This window comes from Phoxinus phoxinus, assembly GCF_949152265.1.
Source record: "Phoxinus phoxinus genome assembly, chromosome: 13".
NCBI classification, from domain to species: Eukaryota; Metazoa; Chordata; class Actinopteri; order Cypriniformes; family Leuciscidae; genus Phoxinus; species Phoxinus phoxinus.
The window spans coordinates 24,018,499-24,038,693 of record NC_136888.1 but is presented as its reverse complement, the minus strand read 5'-3'; the positions used below and the strand labels follow the sequence as shown (position 1 = coordinate 24,038,693).

Genomic DNA, 20,195 nt, shown 5'->3' with positions numbered 1-20,195 from the left:
AGGAGAGGAACAAAAGCATTCCTGATGACATAGCCAAAGATCTGAAGGGGGTGCTGTCACAGCTACGGAAACATGAAGCTCTTGTACATGAGCTGGCTGGAACAGAGCAACAGGTACACTGAGAGAGAGAGAGAGCATTCATTACAGGTGTGCTCAGTAATTGCACTGGTGAAATGGCTATCATTGTTGGAGTAACATTATACTGACACCTAGTGGGTTGCATGGATGCTTTTGTGCAAAGTGAACAACTACTGAGTGCACCGTTAAGTTGTTTATTTATACTATTGTATATTAACTTTATCAATCTATTATGGAGTGTTTGAAAAACTTTAACGTCATACGGGTATGAATTAAAGTGATGACTCGGTTGTTTCTCAGTCTATTTTAACTCATTTTACTCGGAATTCCGCTATTAAATTATGTTTTTTATTTATTTTGCTGGTTGTGTCTCAAACATTGTTTTTATAACGATGTTTTCTGTAGCCTATTCCTCTGTGGCGCTGTATTAGTGCTGGAGAAGATGTGTTGTGTTGCAACAATTTATGAATTACCTGACTCTCCTGATCTCTCCTTTGTTCAATATACTCAAATACTACAAATGACGAATTCTTCTGCAACAAATAATACTTTTATCCGTATTCGTGCGTGCTCCCATCCCTCTTTTCATCTTTGCCTTGTTTCCTCGCGTGCTTCGAGCCTATAGCTTTAACTGCGCTGCCGTCTGATTGGTCGCCTTCAGTTACATTCTGACGAGACATACATTTAAAAAATAATAATAATTTAAAACTTAAAATAAAATGTATAAGTGGAAGGAATTAATGATATAATTCGCAAATAAATAAATAATTTACAAATGCTCACATAGAACTCTTTCTTAGCTTCAGATTTTGTTTTTTCCTACAGCTTCAGGAGCTGTTGGATGGAACTGACACCATTCTGGACATGTGCTCTCCTGAGCTGAGGGTGGGGTTGCAGGAGCTGCAGCAGGAGGTCGTCGAGAGCTGGGAAAGTCTCCGTATGCACATGGAGCAGAGGGAGGAGGAGCTGCAGTCAGCAAAGGACCGCTACATGTTCCTCAACACGGTAGTCTACACTCAGTTCATAGTACATTTTTAAAGAAGATTCCAAAAAACTCAATTTGGTGGAAAATATTATTTGAATACTAATTCATAACCATTTTATTTTGCCTTGTTCTCCAGGCACAGGACTACTCCCTCTGGTGCTCCCATGTGCTGAGTGGGATGAAGGCAGAGGAGTCCATCCGAGACGTCGCTACCTGTGATCTGCAGTTGTTCCAGCACCAGCAGCTCTGGGCTGAGATTGTGGCACATGAGGAGACGTATGCCCAGGCAATATCCATGGGCCAGGACCAACTAGAGCATGACATGCCTAATGCTAGAGAAGTGAGAAACTTCAATTTTGTCTGGTTTATACTACAACATTGCAAACTGTAATATTATTTATCAAATTGACATGAGAGACGTAAATACAAGCGCTGAATACATACCAAATATATTTGTGGCTATCAGATCCAAGATAAACTGAAAGCTCTGCAAGAAGAGAAAGAGACCCTTTCTGATAACTGGCAGTCCAAGCAGAAATGGCTGGAGAACACATATCTGGAGCAGGTGTTTTATAGAGACACAGAGTACATGGAAAAAATCACTAACTCTCAAGAGGTTAGTGCTCCTGTAAACTAGCAGGAATTACTTTCATTTACATTTGAACATGTAAAATCTGGTTTACCCAACATCTGTTTACTTGTAGATCCAGTTGAAGAACAGTGCTTTGGGAACGACAGTGGACGATGTAGAAACTTTGATTAAACGCCACGAAGCCTTTGAAAAACTTCTTAATTCTCAGGAAGACAAGGTGGGTTGGTCGTCTTCAGCCTATAGTATGGTATGAAGCATATAACACAATGTGACATTTTCAGGCTAAGTATAGAAAATCTTATCATGTTGTGTAGATGGTGGCTCTTCAGGAGTCAGCGGAGCGCTTAAGGACAGAAGGTTTGAAGGGAGACAAAAGCAGCAACATTAGGAACAAACTGAAAGCTCTCCAGGAGAGGAGGGAGCGCATCAAAGATCTGTCTGAAAAACGCAGAGAGGATCTTGAGATCTCGAAGCTTCTCTGTATTTTCAACCGAGATGTGTCCGAGGTACTTCTCATTTCTAGGTGACCTTAAACATATAGAAACAAACTATTTTAATTGGTTGGTTTGTGATATTTATTTGTATTTTAGGCAGAGGAATGGATCACAGACCGTATGAATAAGATACAAGAAGACTCCAAAATGGACATGAGCAACCTTCAGACTAAAATGAAGATACTGCAGAGGCATCAGGTGTTTGAAGCAGAGATTCTGGCCCATGGAAATATCATTGAATCTGTCCAGCAGGTGAGTCACTGTACTAAAGTCACAAGGTGGTTCAGTAGTCAGTAAGAGATAATCCTATATTTATTTATTCTTCTTTTGGTCTTCAAAAATATATTAACATAGTTTGTCACGTACTTGTCACAAGGCTGGAAATGAACTGGTGACCATGCGGCACCCAAAATCGAAGGAGATACGGCAGACCATTTCTGCGCTGATCTCTCATTGGGAGGCTCTAAAGCAAGCAGTTGCAGTCCGTGGAAAAGTTCTTGAGGATAACCGTGATTTTCTTGAGTTCCTGCAGAAAGTGGAGCAAGTTGAAGTTTGGATTAGGCAAAAGGTGAATAAATAAGGCCATTCCATTACAATTAGCTGAAAACATGCCTGATTAACAGAATTGCCATACCAGTTAATGTTCGGTTTCACTGACCTCAGTTTCTTTGCTGTATAGGAGGTGATGATAAATATCGGTGATGTTGGAGAGGATTATGAACATGGTCAGCAACTGCTGAAGAAGCTCAGTGAATTCGGAGGCTCGGGTTCTGGAGTAAGTCTAGTGTTCTGCTTGATTAAGCAAATGTTAATTTAAAAAAAACCCCACAATAACTACTGTTTACTGAAATTGCATAGCCTACCGTAGGCTTTGTAATATATAATGGCAGTATACAGCATATTGCTTAGTACAGAATCATTCTTTCTTTCACTAAGTAGTTTTCATCCCTTAGGATGTGACTGTTGATGATGCTCACATCAAGACAATCAACACTCTGGCAGCCCGGCTAGAGCGACAGAAAAGTGATGAGTTGGAGACTGTGAAAAAGCGTAGGCAGCAGCTCAATGAACGGTACATCCTCCTATGTTTCAAATGAGATCCATGTTCAATTACGAAAATACACCTGTCCTCTGTTATATCTTGCATATTGTTGTTTGTTTTCGTTTTGACTTTCTTGTCGCCTTCCCAACAGATGGAGTAATTTCCATGGCAACCTGAGCAGCTATAAGAGGAAGCTGGAGGCAGCGCTAGAAGTCCACGCCTTGATTCGAGAGCTGGAGGAAGTCCGGGACAGAGCTGGAGAGAAGGTGAGAGAGAGAGAGAGAGAGAGAGAGAGAGAGAGAGAGAGAGAGAGAGAGAGAGAGAGAGAGAGAGAGAGAGAGAGAGAGGGTATAGCTGCCAAATTGTATGCTTTGGAATCTGAACTCAACTTTGGCGTGGAACCCATATAATACTCAGTGAAATGAAACATTCCATTTTTCAAATCGGCAAGATCATAACTGCTTAAATCTCTTTTAGTTTTTTCATTTTGATGAAAATTCATCCATGCAATTTAAAATATTTTATATTTAATTTTACAATATAACAATATCTTAAAATTTATTTTATGTAATATTCTTTATGAAATATTCTTAATTTAATTTATTATTTATTTATTTTATTATTATTATTATTATTATTATTTTTATTCGGCCACAGATGCTACTGCTCCAGGGTCAGGGCTGTGGAGTGGATGTGGAGAGTGTGGAAAACCTCATTCGCAGGCACGAGGAGATGGAGAGGGAGGCCAGAGTTATCCAGGAGAGAGGCTCTGTGAGTAGACTGGACAGCTGTTATACAAAGAACACATTCATCCATATTAATCAGTGCACTGTGGGTAGCACGTCCTATACAATATCTATTGTGTGTGCTAGCTTTGTGGTTAAAGGCTTTATAGAAAATCTCTCAGCACCTTCCAATAAAGTAACTGCTGTAAGTAGAAAAGCCTTTAAATGAACCCTTCATGGTGCATTATATGCTGTAGTGTAAACCACTAAAGCTTGTCTGCTTACAAGAAGGGTTACAAAGAACACAATTGGTCTAATTTGTAAAACCAGGCCCTGGAGAAGGACACTAAAGATCGCTTGAGGAAACACTGTGATCTGTCTGACAAACTTAGAAAGAAGCAGGAAGAGGTCAACATTGCTTTAGTGAAGCTGGACAAGGAAATCAAACGAAGGTATGTTGCCATAAGTTGCTTTATTCTTAGTTTATAATGATAATAATAATGTGATATTTATATGAATATTTTATTACTTTTGTTGTGTAGGAAGGAACGGTTGCAGGAGTCTCATCAGCTGCAACTATTCAAAGCCAACCAGCGCCTTCTGTTGGACTGGACCCTGAAGCAGAGCGATGAGATGGCAAAGAACGGCCTGCCAAAAAATAAGACTGAAGCTGAGAGTTTCATACTAGAGCACCAAAACTGGAAGGTATTTGAAAAAAAAAATGGCAGATTGTTTTTGTTTTGTGTTCCTATTTTTTTCTGTCAAGAAATAAAAGCTAAAACATATACCGGTACATTACCTTTATTCTTTTATCAGACGCTTTGATCTAAAGCAACTTAAAAATGAGGAACATCACTAGTGAATTGTCATAGTACAGTACATACTGTTAGATGAATTGTTAGTAATACATGCTATTAGATGATAGCAGACTTGTGTTATACTGTATTAACATTTAATGATTGCAGGCTGAGATAGATGCCCGCAGTGAGCGTATCGATTCAGTTAGGAGTTTTGGACAGAATCTTGTGAAATCTGGACACAGTGATTCAGACGAGATTAAAGAAGCCCTAAGCAAGCTGGAGGATGCCAAAGCAAAGCTAGCTCAAGCTTGGGAGGACCGAAAGAACACTCTGGATCAAGCACTAAAGCTCCAGGTGACTTATCAAAGCAGCTGGTCGTTTTGCTTCATTAAGGTTCTGTTTATTCTAGAGTATTTGTGAGGTATTATGTGGAGCATAATGAGATATTGATTGGTTGCAGATATTCCTGGGATATGCTGACCAGACTGAGAGCTGGATGAGTAACAGGGAGGCTTTCTTGATCAATGAAAATCTTGGGGTAAGTGCTTAAATTCTTGGACCCTTTGGAGTAACATTTCACCTTATTAGAAAACAAAACGTTTTTGGGTGTTTTATCCTCTGTAACTTTGGAATTGGATGCTGAAAGATGTGTCACACTGTCATTGCAGGGTTCACTCTCAGAGGTGGAAGCTCTTCAGAGGAAGCACGCTCTGTTTGAGAACTCTCTAGAAGCTCAGATGGAGCAGGTGGCAGAGGTGGACAGGTTTGCTCAACAGCTCATACAGGCACAGCACTATGACTCTGACAACATCAAGAAGAAGGCCAAAGCTATTCTGCTCAGGTATGCAGTAAGCAAACAAAACTCACTTCCCTTGTAAAAAAAGAATTACACTTCAGCACACTTTTAAAAATAGTACTTATTACAGAAATAATATTAAAAAGCATATACTTAAAGGGTTAGTTTAAGCCCAATCTGAGTTAAATTAAAAATATCCTGCCTCTTCCAAGCTTTATAATGGAAGTGAATGGTACCAGAGACTTTGAAGCCAAAAAAGCGCATACAACCATCATAAAAGTAATCCATACGGCTCCAGGGGGTTAATAAAGGCCTTCTGAAGCAAAGCGATGCGTTTTTTTGAGACAAATATCTATATTTATAACTTTATAAGCTATAATCGCTGGCTTCTTTTAATGGCCGTACGCGAGTAGTTCCGGCAGAAGAGTGACCTCTGACCCGCACATGACGTATTGACGAAAGCTGGATAGATGATAGAGCAAAACAAAACACCGGTCACGAATTAGAAGTCTAAAACAATAATTTTTTATGAGAAATGTTGGAGGATTTTGATATAATAGAAGAGGAGCTTGATTTTGTTGCCCCGCATTATTACAAAGTGACCATTTATTTTATTAGTATTATATTATTTGCAAGTACAAATATACTTTTAAGATTTGAAGAACACTACAAGTGCACATTCAATACATTTAAGTGCACTTTTTTCACAAAGGTTTGAAGATCAGAAACATTATAAAGTACTGTTTATGTAAAATTCCTTTCTTGAAGGAAGGACAAAGTACTGGAAATGAGCAATGCCAGACGTAAAGCTTTGGAAGAATCTCTACAGTTGCAGAAATTCATGGAAGGAAGCTATGAGGTGTGTGAAGAAGAAAACTCAGAGAGATGAAATGTGCTAGTCTGATCTATTTTACACATCAGTATCTTTTTTACGAAGTGAAATTCTCTTTTGTAAAGGTTTCCTCATGGTTGAATGAGAAGAACTCTGTGGCTGTTGATGAGAGCTGGAGAGATCCTATCAACCTGCAGGCTAAGCTACTAAAACACCAGAGCTTTGAGGCAGAGATACTGGCTAACCGCAACAGAGTGCAGAACCTCATAAAAGTATGACTCTTAAAGAATGTCTAAATATCTCTTAATCGTTCTCAATTTGTATGAAATTCAGATTTAAAAGGGCATCAGCAGCGTTTAGTCTTACACAGGAAATGTTTCTTCAGGAGGGTGATAACATGCTAGCATCCAGTCATTCTGCTAAAAGCAAGATAAAACCACGAATAAAAGATGTCGATGACAGCTGGGACCAGCTTTTAAGCAACTGCAAAGAGAAGAAGTCACGTCTACAGCAAGCATATCAGGTACAGCATACTAAAAACTCATGCCATTCTTCTGATTCTGATATCCTTTAGAGATGCTGCTTACACATGGTTCTCTGACAATGAATATTAGACACCAGCATATCCCCATGACTTTCAGATTGGTCTGAAATATCATCTTGGATTTGAGGTTTTTGTTTGGCTTTTCTCTGTTTTTCTCTAGGCGTTGCAGTTTCAGCGCTCTTTGGATGACATTGAAGAGTGGCTTGGATCAGTGGAAGTAGAAGTGGCGAATGAGGACTACGGGGGTGATCTTGCCTCTGTTAGTAGGCTGCTAAAGGCCCTGCAGGGCCTGGAAGAAATGGTAGATGCACACATGGAGAAGGTCCAGGGGCTGGTGGACATAGCCAAAGACTTCAGCTCTCAAGGCAACTTTCTTGCAGAAAATATACAGCAGAGGGTTTGGGAGGTGGTCAGGAGGTATGTTTTTGTTCAGGAAAAACAGCTCATCTTACTGTGGAAAAATTTGAGGTGCTGTAGATAGTTTGAACGTGGTGGCCCAATGGTCACCAAATCCTGTGAGGGGCAAAAACTAATAATTGAGAAAGTAAAAGATTTGATAAGTGAGAAATATTACTTAAGATTAAACATTAATGTGGCCACTGTATTCATGAGCTTTGAAATGTCAGTAAAGTTATCTAAAACATTATAACACACCACATTTTTGCTGTGTCATACTACATGTAATCCTTTAGCACGTGTGGTATTATGTTTTATTTAATTTGATTGACAGATTGAGTGAAAAACAATTACATTTAATAATTTTTCTCAGGTATAATGGCCTGGCTGAGCCGCTGCAGGCCCGCAGGGAAACTCTGGAGTCATGGCAGCTGCTGTTCCAGTTCTACAGGGACTTAGAGGATGAGCTGCTGTGGATTCAGGACAAGCTGCAGGTCACAGTCACGAAAGACTTGGGCACTTCCCTGCAGAGCATACAAACCATAGTCAAAAAACATCTGGTTAGTCTGGTCCAGAACTCTGTAACCATAATGGTGCTTCAAAACTTTGGTGGACTGTAGTCCAGGCTTTTTTGCGCTTCTTCTTTTTTCCGCCAGGCCTTCTCAGGAAACACAAAGAGCCGCTTCTGATATGCTAATACCTTCCCATTACAGGTTGTGATGCAGGAAATTGAGAACCGGACACCTCTAATAATGGCTGTACAGGAGGCAGGACAGAACCTGGTGCGAGGACGACACTTTGCATCACGTGAGATCAGTGAAAGACTTGCCGAGTTAAAGAAGAACTTTGACACTCTGAAGAAAGAGTCAACAAATAAAGATCGCCTGCTTCAACAAGCACTAAAAATCCAGACCTTTCTCTCAGAGGTGTATTACCAGTTCATAAAGCAATGTGATTCATATACATATCAAATCTGATGCCTAATGTCTCTCCATTATGACAGGTGTCCCAACTGGAGCAGTGGATGGAGGAACAGAGGCCTGTATTAGAGTCTAGGGACTATGGAAAGAGCGAGGAAGCCACTGAAGCTTTCCTCAGGAAACTGGACACAGCTGACCTAGAGTTGGAAAGCCAGCGTGGAAAAGTAGAGGCACTCCTGAAAACTGGCACTGATCTAGAGAAGTCTCAACATCCCAACAGGTACAGTCATTAGGTCATGTGAGCACTGATTAATTGCTGATATTTGTAATGACTTTGCGGTCAGCAGAATGTTACCCGATGCTTTTAATTCAAGAAGACATGACAGTACAAAGTTTGTTTTTGATGTTGTTGAAGGATTTTTTTTTTAAATAGTGTCTTATACTTTTTAAAATAAAAAAATACTGTAAAAACTATAATATATTGAGAAATATTACTAAAGTTTAAAATAACAGTTAATTATTTGAATATATTTTAAAATATTTAATCCTGTGATGACAAAGCAAAATTTTCAGCATTATTACTTCAGTCTTCAGTGTCACATGATCCTTCGCTGATTTGATGTTGCTGAAAACACTTGTGCTACTTAATATTTTGTGGAAACCATGATAATTTTTTTTTCAAGACTGTAATAAATATAAAGGTTAAAAAGAACAGCATTTGTTTGAATGACATGTTCTGACTTTATAACGTGTCTTTGCAGCCATTTAGTGAGTAAGAGCCTTGAAGATATGCAGGGTGAGTTTGAGACACTTCTACAGCTGTCTGCTGAACGTCGCACAGAGTTGGAGAATCAGTACAATCTCTATGTATTTGAGAGAGAATCCAGAGACCTACAGAACTGGCTCCTTTCTCGCAAGACCATAGCAGAGTCTGATGATTTTGGACAAGATCTGGAAGGGGTGGAGGTAAGAATGCCTCAAAATTAGTTTGCCAAGAGAGCAAAAACACACTATACAATTAAGATTGATGTAGTCTTTATATATTTACCTTTTTCTGTTAAATATGGTTTATTTTCCTTCTTCATGGCACACTGCATAATGATGTTATTTATTCTTATAGATCATGCACTATAAATCTACCATAGTTGCTTGCTTCTAACAAGTACCATTACTTGTTAGACCACACAACCTTTGTAACTGGAAGAACTATTTTAATCATCAAAATAAATTTTTCAATGAACTCGCTTGCTCTTATTAGGCACTGCAGAAGAAGTTTGAGGATTTTGCAGAAGAGGTGGACACTCTGGGCCTGAGTAAGCTGAGCACTGTCCAAAAGCTGAAGCAGACCGTGCAGTCATCAGAGGCACAGCAAAAAGAGAGAGAGCTACTCAAGCTCTGGGAGGATTTAAACAAGGCTATGAAAGCAAGAGCAGAGGTAATATAAAAAATAAACAATGACAATTCTTCTAAGGTTCTGCTCACTGTTTATATTTGACTGATATTAAAGATTGAGCCTCTTCTTAGAGTAATAAGCACATATTTTTGACAGAACCTGCGCTCCGCTCGAGAGGTTCACCAGTTTTACCATGACCTGGATGAGCTTAGGAGCTGGATGAATGAAAAAGAGGTGGCTCTGGACTCGGAGGAGCAGGAGAACGACCTGCTCAGTGTCCAAGCTCTTATTCGCCAACATGAAGGCTTAGAGGTACCCAATATTCATACGCAGTTGTTACTATCAGCCTGATGTTTAATTCAAAACATTTAAACATTTACCACAGGTGGATTTTTAAAATAGTGCAACCATTTGTTCCATCAGAGAGACCTTGCAGTGATAGAAGACGACGTGTCTCGTCGAAAAGAGGAAGGCAAAGCTCTGGTCCGCAGGTGTCCTCGAGTGAGGGACACTTTGAGCGAGAGGCTACAGGAAGTGGACGAGATCTGGAGCAGCCTGCTGGAGAAGGCCAACCAGCGCAGACAAAGACTCCAGCAGGCAGAGGCCGTTCAGAGATATCTGACGGAATGGAGAGAGCTGATGTATGCAATGTTTTCCTTTTTTTTTGGCTGTTTTTAATGTGTTGTTCTGCTGTTTTACATTGATGTTGTTGATACTGTCTTAGGGGCTGGTTTAAGGAGACATTGTCCCTAGTGACAGGCGAGGGGGTTGGAGGCGAGGTTAAAGACTTGGAGCAGCTGATTAAAAGACACAATGAGTACCGCACACAGATTGACAGGCAGCTGGACAAATCAGAAATGGTTAAAAATGAAGGGAGACATCTGATGGAAGAGGGGAACTTCATGAGTCACGAGGTACAGCACTTACATCTGAAGGCTGGAATACACTTACACAACTTTTGCCCAGATTTTTGCCCCAATTTGCAGTTTAGAATAGTTGATGCTAGTTAGTGAAAGTAAGAGCTAGTCTGCAGATATTTATGTCGGAGTGGACAGATTTCACACACAAAAAATCGCATAGTGTGAAGTGTTATCATTAACTAAAACTATTAAAAATTATTTTCATTAATTGAAATAAAGGTGAAATTAAATAATAATAATAATAAATGGAAAGATGGAAATGTTGCCATGGCATCTAACTAAAATAAAATGTAAGTGCTAAAAGAAAATTTTAAATACAAATCAATTAAATAGAAATTACTATTAATTTAGTAATTAGTACAATTACTATCGGTAAATATAGAAATCTTAAAACTAAACATAAAATTTAAGTAAATAAAATTTAAAATATTTATAAATACTATAATGGTAACACTTTACAATAAGGTTTCATTAGTTAACAACTTTAGTTAACATGAACTAAGAATGAACAATACTTCTACAGGATTTATGTATGCTGTACAGCATACATTCATAGTTGTACAGTATAACAGTTGACAGTGCATTAACTAAACATAAACAATGAACAACTGCATTTTTTCAACTAACATTAATATTAATAAATACTGTAACAAATGTATTGCTCATTGTTAGTGCATGTTAGTTAATTCATTAACTAATATTAACAAATGAGACCTTATTGTAAAGTGTTACTACTATAATAGTATGTAAATAACGCAAAAGATATGCTGGTAGTGTGTGATGGGCACACGATTATATTAGCTTCAAAATCAGATTATAATTCTATTCAGTCTGAGGATATTAAATGATTTTAGAACTCTGTTTTATTTTGTTTCTGTGGGTTTGTTATAATCTGAACCACCTGAAAGTCCAATAGTGTGTGATCGTTAGTCTTTTAGTGGGTGATGTGCAGTTTTTCTTTCAACATTTACAAAGTGGGCAAGTGTATGGTGCCGAGTGTTTTAAAAACGTTTACATTTAAATGTTACAGTCTAAATGAAAAGTATGGGATGCTGTAAAAACTTAATTCAGGGAAAAGTTTCAATGCAACAATTCTCTTCATCAGCAACGTTTAGTTTACAACGAAACATGATCAACATGTACAGTGATCCTTTTTTACCTTTTTATGAATGCATTTTGTAGGTCACAACAGATGAAACTAAGTCTTAAAAAAAAAAAAAATTCTCTATCTCTGTCTTTGCAGTTGGAGGATCGTATTGTGCAGCTCCAGGAGCTGGAGGTGCGGGTGCTGGAGGCTTGGGCTGAAAGGAGAGCTCAGTATCAGGAAGACCTTGAACTGCAGCAGCTGCAGAGAGAGCTGGAGCAGGCCGAGCACTGGCTCAACACCTATGAGAGCACGCTCAGAGCAGAGGACTATGGGGTGAGGCTGTCCGCAGTTTACTGATTTATGTATTCGTTTTTTATGAATTTGGGAAATTGGGAAATATATTTACATATTTGTAAACTGCATAATAATCCAATTGGCTGGGGGGGAAAAACACCTTCATGAAATCTTACTTGTATTGAATGGTTGGACAGGACTCAGTATCAGATGTTTTGGAGTTAATGAAGAAGCAAGAGGATCTGGAAGCCATGATTCAAGCCCAGAGTGAGAGATTTAATGCCCTTCAAGCCAGAAGAACACAGGTAAAATACAGATTTTCTCAATACTTTGCATACTTAATTCCATTTTTTTGGCAGATGAAATTCTTCCCGTTAACTTTACACACCTTTCAGATCAAATTCAAAAGCAGTTTCATGCCTTTTTAAAGATGCAATCATCCACATTCATCAGTTTCGATTCACCCTTTTTGATTTCTCTGCTCTTTCTTTGCTCTGCCAGAGAGAAAAGAAGATAAAAGAAATTCAAAGAGGTGACAGTACAGACAGCAGCAGGGACAAGCCCATTCATGTAACTTCACTAAAGCGAAAGCCGTCTGAGCGTCCTGCTTTGTCCTCCCGCCCCTCACTGACTAGCCCTGTCCTTAGGAACAGCGGTGGTAAGAGTGGTAATTCAACCATACCCTCGCAAGACCCTACAGCCAGGTCTGCCATCCTGCAGAGAAGCAGCAGTGGTAAAACAGACTCATCTGTGGTGTCACCAGTGGCATCAGGCTTCAGGAGCAACAGCAGCAGCGATAGAGATACCGTAACGTCCCCCGACAAACCGTCCACCTCTGATCTGGACAGCCCCAACTCCTCAGAAGCTTCTAGTGCTGCTTACAAACCCCATTATTTACACAATGTCCTCAAGACTGGCCACACCACATCTGAAGATGAGGTTGATACTCCGAGAGAACCCTCCATCACTGTCATTGCCAAACCAAGGATCACTCCTAGGCGTCTGAAACCATCAAGCCCTGATAAAGAGATTTGGGGTCCTCCTGCATCAAAACCTCCTGAGCCACCCTCCGAAGATGCAGAAATGGCCGACAACCAAAACTCAGAGGAGACAAACCTTCCCTCTTCCACCCCACTACAAACCCCTCAGTCATCTCCTCCGTCTTCTCTTTTAGACCCGGAAGAAGTTCAAGCACCCTCTTCTACTAACGTTTCAATAGTCAACTCGACTGTTGCCACTAAGGTAAACACTTTTTTTTGTCCTGTTTGTTTTAGTCACCTTTTTGGGCTGCAATTTGTGTATATTTCTAGATCACAGCAGGACGTGCCAAAATGGAGGGAACCTTGGAGATTAAACTGAAGCAAGGCGGATATAAAGTAAGCTTTCTAACCAACACCAATGGTGATATTGATTAAAAAGCTCTCTCTGACATCCTTAGCTCCACTTCTTTGTTTATAGTGTGGTTTTGTTTCTGTAAGAGCACTTAATGGTGTAACATTGATCTGTTGGTTTGGATCAGGGCTTGGATCACTGGGAAACGGTCTATGCACTACTGGAAGAGGAGACACTCAATCTGTTTAAAGACCAAGATGCCGCCAGTGAGGTATGGCTCACACACACACAACATGGTCACACACACATATACTTGGCTAGACGCACTAGTGAAAGAGGGACTGTTTAATATTAATTAACTATATGTCCAGACAGACGGCGATTATTTCTGCAGTTAACCCTATATTAGTAATTTCACCACATAATGCATTAAGATGCAATTAAGAGCCATTATATCAATTTAAGGAGATGTTTCTATGGTGGACTCTGATTATTTTTCCTCTTTAATCCATGTCATTTAATACAGAATTGTGCACGCTGGCCACCGATCACCTTGGCTGGAGCAGTTTGTAAAAACAATCCTTACTACAGAAGAAAGGAGCATACTTTCAAACTCATGTGAGGGATGATTCATGCCACCTGCCATGAAATAGGAACATCTGCTCACATTTCAGATAAAAAGAAATCTATAATCTGTTTCACTCTCTGGTTTAGGTTGAGTGATGGCAGTCAATATCTGTTTGCCGCCTCATCTCAAGAAGAACAGCAAAAGTGGTTGAAGGAGCTTCAGAATTGCACAAATCCAACAATGTCTTCAGACAATCCTGGGTAACATCAAAAAAAAACTAAAATCTAAACAAACACCTCTTCTGTGATGGGCATGTTTTTAATTTTTTAATTGAAATTCATATTCATTTAATATTAAAATATCAAGGTGACAAAAATGTCAAGGTGATATCATAATGAAGAAAAAGTTTTATTAAAAGAATGAAAGTCTTGAAAATAAAACATATATTTTTATTATTTTATATATTTTTATATGTCATTTACTCCTGTGATGGTAAAGCTGAATTTTCAGTATCATTACTCCAGTCTTCAGTGTGTCACTCACATGATCCTTCAGAAATCATTCTAATATGCTGATTTGTTGCTCAAGAAACATTTCTTATTATCAATGTTGAAAATATTTGTGCTGCTTAATATTTTCATGGAAACTGTGATATTTTTCCAGATTCTTCTATGAACAGAATGTTAAAAGGAATGGCATTTGTGAAATGCAAAACTTTTGTAACATTATAAATGTCTTTACATTATAAATGTATTTTTAATCAATTTACTCTGAATAAAAGTATTAATTTATTTCCAAGAAAAAAAAAGTATTAATAAAAAAATATATATTTATAAGTATATGTTAGATATATATTACTGGCCACAAAATGTTGAAGTTTGGTAGTTTACATGATCAAAACTACTTCACTGATCATTAATATTTGAAAAACCTTTGTCCCCCAAATAAAACTCAATGTGATGCAACCATCTGAAAGTATTACTGTAAAAACAGGCAGAAAATAAAAATGATATCTTAGAGAGGAGTTTTGCAGACCCCCATGACTGTCAAGGACAATAAGTCTCCTAAAAAATGGACCCTTTTATGACAAGGTAAGGTTATTTCAGGTTTTACGTCACATGGGTCCAACCCACAAACGTAATATTTATAAATAGTGTACTCTATCATATATGATATATATGTACACTATTTATAAATTATTATAACTATAAATTATTATAAATTATATTATAACTATTAAGTTTGTGGGTTGGACCCATGTGACGTAAAACCTGAAATAACCATATGAAACCAACATGAATAGAAAGAGTACATTTCTAAGAACTTGAATATCTATATTTTAATAATGGACACTCTTATTTGCCTTTGATAAGTTTACATATATATATATATCAGTTACTGAAAGAATGATATTATCGGACAACAAAGTTTTCTCACATGCTCTTATGACTGTCATGTTTGTCCCCACACAGAATTAACACAGAAGCAAGTAGAGAAAGCACAGAGCAGTGCGAGTCTGTGCCAGCCGACACATCTGACACTCAAGTCTCCACCACAAAGTCGAAACAGGAAAAGGGTGAGAGAACAAACAGAGCCTGGGTACTTCTGTGCGTTTATGTGTGCCAATGTGTGTGCTTCTGCTTAACACTTGCCATTGGTATTAACAGAAGACTCCACCGAGAGCTGTGAGCCCCCACCAAAACCTCCCCACACTTACTACAACAGACACCGCTACCCTGACGGAGGAGAGAGCCAAGACTCAGGTGAGATCCCGTAACTCCAGTGAGTCAAGCATCTGAAAGTGTTGCTGTAAAATCGAATTACCAAAGGCCTGGCCAATCAGTCTCTAGTGTCGCAACTTGGACCGTTTTTGAATCAGAATGAACTATCAAAATGAAAATGTCACTTTAATGTTTATGTTCTGGATAAAGATTGATTTGTCATGTATTATAATAACATGTATAATCTCTCTCATGTCATGAGATACATTTGCTGCATGTGTCTAAAACCGAACAAACTGTTTTTGCTTCTCTTCAGTGAGTGTGACTCAACGTGTAAGAAGCCTACAGAGGAACCAGCCTCCCCTGTCCGCCCCACCTCCTCCCCCACCACAAAATGAGGCAGAGAATGGAGCCAAGGACAAGTCCAAAAGCAAGAGCTTCATGAAATTTTTCAAAAAATGATTTTGACATAATAGCAGATTTCACCTTCTCCTCTAACTTGATGTGGCAGTAGATGACAGTTGACTAAGGCTATTTATATTTGAATCTTAATATTATGCATTATTGTTATTATTATACACTGATTTGAGTATCTTTAAAACTAATACTGCTGATCTATCGTCTTTTTTTTGTGATTACATGCTTGAAATGACACCTCATAAATATTTGTTTAATATGTTGCAAAGATATACAGTGAATGAGTGATCACAAATAATGTTAAAAACTTAAATCCATCAGATCAGTTTTTAGTATATATATTGGTATATGAATATGAAATCATGTGCTTAGCTCTGATTGTATTATTTTTAAGGATTCTAGTGCTGATGAAGATGCATGCTGTGGGGTGGGTTCAGCAAAAGTGGGGCATCGGGCAAAATGGGACAGAAAGTTTGAATATTTTTTTGAAATATATTGAACATAACTGTCATCAAGTGTCTTTGTTCTACTGTGTTCAAATGTCTTAAATTATTACATTTAAATTAAATATAATTTCAATATTTTAGCACATCATAAAAAAACTTCAAAGGTTGATAATATTAAAGCTTTTATCTGCTCCATTATGAATTTATCAAAAACGTTGATAAATTCATAATTCACCCTATATGCAATTAGATCATATACATAATTAAGATTTACATTACAAGTCATTTGGCATTGTTTAAAACTTTCTTCATAATGACTAAATGAACCTGGTCACCCGCCACATGATGGCGCTACAGACTATGAAAAGCAATTGTATGAAAAGCACAGTTCTTCAGAAAATATACACCATAAGCCATCGTGTTTATAAACATTATTAGAAAGCATATTTTTTTAGCGATAACTTAGAAAAACGTGATCCCTCATATTTTACATTTAGGCACAGTAAAAATACAAAAATATAGACTACATATTTCCCGCGACCATTAGGCCTATACTGAACTGTAGCCTATAATTAAAACCTTAAACTATTTAACAATTAAACGTTTGTTATTATTATTAGTTATGATGCCTATAGACTATTGTGCAACAGTAAGCTAATGCATAAATAAAATTATATGATTATTCACGGTTTCATTTTTATTGTCATTGAAAACTTTGTAAACTTAATTTTGTGGTCGACTTTAGCAACGACACTAAACATGAATAAATACACCTCGGATTATTTTTTATTTGTATCATAGGCCTATTGTTTTTTTTTAAACGGTAAAATCGTAGGCTATCTCTAAAATGTAGAAACCAATTTACTTCTAGCTGTAGCCTACTAACTTGTATATAGTAGGATACAAGACTGCATAAAATGCATTCACGAGTTTTGTTTTGACGCGTTGTCAAAATATTTAACTCAAGATTTTAGTACAATATTTTTTTCCTTAGGCTATATTTATTTTGCTTTAAAAACTGAACCAAATAGGCCTAAATCATCCTGTGTAACATTTTTGGATGAGTTTTATATTTTTAAAATTATTTATTAGCCTATTGGAAAACGAAATGCTAAAAAGTCTGTATGTTTTGTTTTAATGAAAAGAAATGAGTTTTCTCAAGATCTCTGATTGAAATCTAAGCGCACAAAAGAAGAAATGCTGCAATTTTTCCACGCCGCTAGAGGGCATCCTAATAAAGACACAAGCTGCAGTTTTAACAGACAGGATTGATTTTGTCCAGGATTACCTCCCTGTTTATCAGTTTTCATTTCAACACAGGCGTATGTTTGTCGAGGTAAGTGACAACTGTGTTTATTTAAGCGACGTGTTCATAAACATTTAGGTCATTTTAGGAAGAGCCCACATCACTGCGTAAAAATAACTTTATCAGCCTTCTGTCATTAACACAACCGTAGGCTATAGGCTGCTTGTAGGTGATGGAGGTGATGTTTTAGCCCAAATAAATATATTTGAGAAAATTATTTTGATGTTAATTTCATTAAGCATTAAGCAAAGTATCTAACACTCTTCAGGCCTAGCCTACTAAAACAACCTTTATTTTACATTGCTGCATGCAATGCATTCAGGTTGGTTTAATGAAGATAAATATCTAAATACTAAAATAAATAAATGATTAAAAAAAATAAACCACCATATCGTTTAGTTTACAAATTGTTAGCATATTTGCACATAGTTTTTATATCTTACGATCCAGCGTTAATAGCTTAATAAAATTACCGGTTTATATTTATTTATGACGATTTGTCAAAGTAAATCAAATAGGCCACAATAATGTCCCACTTTTATGTGGGCTAATTAATTGGATAATAATATTAGACTCTGGCCTGTACCTGTTGTTAATGGCCCATCGCAAAGCAAACTGAAATTTACAAAGACAGCGGAAAGGCTTGCGTTTGATATGGACTATAAAATAATATATCAATAGTAGCCTATATTGTGCCATCAATACGGGATATATGCTCTTATTTAAAGGACAATGTGTTAACAACTGTAATCAAATGAGAGAAGTTTGAAAATTATGCATTATCCATCCGCCTACCTAGTTCTATACTTTGATCTTGCCTGGGTTTTTTTCCTCTCCGCGAAAAGATATTTTTGCACCTGTCAGACAATGTCGATGAGACATTAACATCTTGTTTGTTGAAGGTGGGCTACAAGAATGTGCCATTTATAAAAAAAATAAAAAATAAAAATAACATTACAGTCACAATCTTATCCGCTCAAATTGTTGTTTTCCCTTCGGCTTGGAAGGGTCAATAGCTTTTTCAAGGTGCATTAAAAGCAACAAATGGCTGTGCATTGATAGAAATGCTTTGAAATATGCAATATGTTATATTGCTGGCTGTGCAACTAGTGCCAGACTTTTGTGTTTTTTTGTTAGAAATCTAAATTAATGTATAGGCATTATAGAATAACAATGTTTGCAATGCAACACATATTTTTATATTGGCTACTAAGCAACAAACACGTTATGTCCTTGCCCAATAATTCTCACGTGTTCTGCATAAAATGTCTGATTCAACTTTCCACTTAAAATGATATCGCACAGATATTGCAGGTGTGGGTTAATGCATTTGGTCTATTTATAGAGTTATAAACAAAATAAACAACAATAGCTAAAAGTTTTATTTTTTTCTGTGTTTTTTATTAGTTTATGATACAACAGGCTGAATTTGTAAAGACTCATTTTATTTTATTTATTTAAATGTCTATAAAACTATATGTTTACATGCAAACTGACTTTGAATTAATTCTCAAACATTTCACCTTGTGGGAATCCAGTTTGTTTGTTTGTTTGCGTGTGTCTCTGTGTACGATTTGTTTGCACATGTGAATGCGTGTGTGCCGTGCGTGTGTCTGTTGTTCAGTCAACCCCCCTGCAACGTCCCCAACACAAATACACACATATCAGCCCTTGCATTAGAGAAACTTCAACCGTAAATATAAAGCCACTAATTGATGTCAGCATCCATCATGTTATTTTTGCGTCCTTAATGACACATATTTTATTATTATTATTAGGCTATTATTATTATTATTATTTTAAAACAATGATGCACTGTAGGTCTTTTCAGAATGTCTTAAAAATAGTGTAGGGGTCTTGTTCTTATTTTATGTGTTGGAAGCTCCCAGTTTTGTCTCAGTACGTAGGCCTATATACTCTCTCCTTTTGTATTGTAAGTTTGTATGTGGACATTTTTGATCATACTGATTGGCCTTCTCAATTCACTGTTATTTGCTGTTTTATGTATAGCATCTGGTTTATCACGTTAAATGAATAACCTAAACACACCCATAAATAAATAATCGTCTACTGCTTTGTTACTATCCCTATTATTATTAGCCTATTATTATTATTCAAAGTAAAAATAATATTGTGCTTGATCTTGTTATTTTCAACTGCCTCAGTTGTTGTTGCCGATGATGTTGTTCATAGTTAGTAGCATGATTATTAACATACGCTAGGAATAAAGATGCTTATAGCGTCTTACTGTGTGGATGAACGTCATAATATCGCTTATGTTTACAATCGTTTACATAAACGTGCGACTAAATATACAAGTAGGCTACGGACTTGACGCTTTAAGAAAAATATTTAAAATGTGACACGAGAACGAATAGGCTAAAATATATCAGCGTATAAATATAGCCTATCGTCGTCGGAAAGGATACATTTAATGCAAATGCTACAAATATAGCCTACTGTCGCTCTTTATTGTCTTCAAATGTTAGCTATTTGTGCAGTATAGC

The 20,195-nt window shown here is 37.3% G+C and overlaps 1 protein-coding gene across 1 annotated transcript in view; it reads left to right on the top strand.

Moving 5' to 3' along the window:
- sptbn5 (spectrin, beta, non-erythrocytic 5) overlaps window positions 1-17,882 on the top strand; it is a 28,335-nt gene extending 10,453 nt beyond the window's left edge. Inside the window, exons 28-66 of the mRNA XM_079632895.1 lie at window positions 3-113; window positions 904-1,083; window positions 1,200-1,403; window positions 1,530-1,679; window positions 1,768-1,872; window positions 1,970-2,161; window positions 2,246-2,401; window positions 2,526-2,717; window positions 2,829-2,924; window positions 3,103-3,221; window positions 3,343-3,457; window positions 3,849-3,962; window positions 4,247-4,368; window positions 4,459-4,621; window positions 4,882-5,070; window positions 5,177-5,254; window positions 5,385-5,557; window positions 6,281-6,371; window positions 6,470-6,616; window positions 6,730-6,867; window positions 7,049-7,305; window positions 7,658-7,844; window positions 7,998-8,210; window positions 8,288-8,484; window positions 8,966-9,170; window positions 9,463-9,639; window positions 9,754-9,909; window positions 10,021-10,238; window positions 10,322-10,511; window positions 11,761-11,937; window positions 12,096-12,203; window positions 12,400-13,140; window positions 13,209-13,274; window positions 13,418-13,501; window positions 13,757-13,848; window positions 13,945-14,058; window positions 15,271-15,374; window positions 15,466-15,561; window positions 15,836-17,882. Coding sequence (XP_079489021.1) covers window positions 3-113; window positions 904-1,083; window positions 1,200-1,403; window positions 1,530-1,679; window positions 1,768-1,872; window positions 1,970-2,161; window positions 2,246-2,401; window positions 2,526-2,717; window positions 2,829-2,924; window positions 3,103-3,221; window positions 3,343-3,457; window positions 3,849-3,962; window positions 4,247-4,368; window positions 4,459-4,621; window positions 4,882-5,070; window positions 5,177-5,254; window positions 5,385-5,557; window positions 6,281-6,371; window positions 6,470-6,616; window positions 6,730-6,867; window positions 7,049-7,305; window positions 7,658-7,844; window positions 7,998-8,210; window positions 8,288-8,484; window positions 8,966-9,170; window positions 9,463-9,639; window positions 9,754-9,909; window positions 10,021-10,238; window positions 10,322-10,511; window positions 11,761-11,937; window positions 12,096-12,203; window positions 12,400-13,140; window positions 13,209-13,274; window positions 13,418-13,501; window positions 13,757-13,848; window positions 13,945-14,058; window positions 15,271-15,374; window positions 15,466-15,561; window positions 15,836-15,981 — 6,363 coding nt within the window. The 3' untranslated portion in view covers window positions 15,982-17,882. The remainder of the gene's footprint in view (window positions 1-2; window positions 114-903; window positions 1,084-1,199; window positions 1,404-1,529; window positions 1,680-1,767; window positions 1,873-1,969; window positions 2,162-2,245; window positions 2,402-2,525; window positions 2,718-2,828; window positions 2,925-3,102; window positions 3,222-3,342; window positions 3,458-3,848; window positions 3,963-4,246; window positions 4,369-4,458; window positions 4,622-4,881; window positions 5,071-5,176; window positions 5,255-5,384; window positions 5,558-6,280; window positions 6,372-6,469; window positions 6,617-6,729; window positions 6,868-7,048; window positions 7,306-7,657; window positions 7,845-7,997; window positions 8,211-8,287; window positions 8,485-8,965; window positions 9,171-9,462; window positions 9,640-9,753; window positions 9,910-10,020; window positions 10,239-10,321; window positions 10,512-11,760; window positions 11,938-12,095; window positions 12,204-12,399; window positions 13,141-13,208; window positions 13,275-13,417; window positions 13,502-13,756; window positions 13,849-13,944; window positions 14,059-15,270; window positions 15,375-15,465; window positions 15,562-15,835) is intronic.
- Window positions 17,883-20,195: the final 2,313 nt, after the last annotated feature.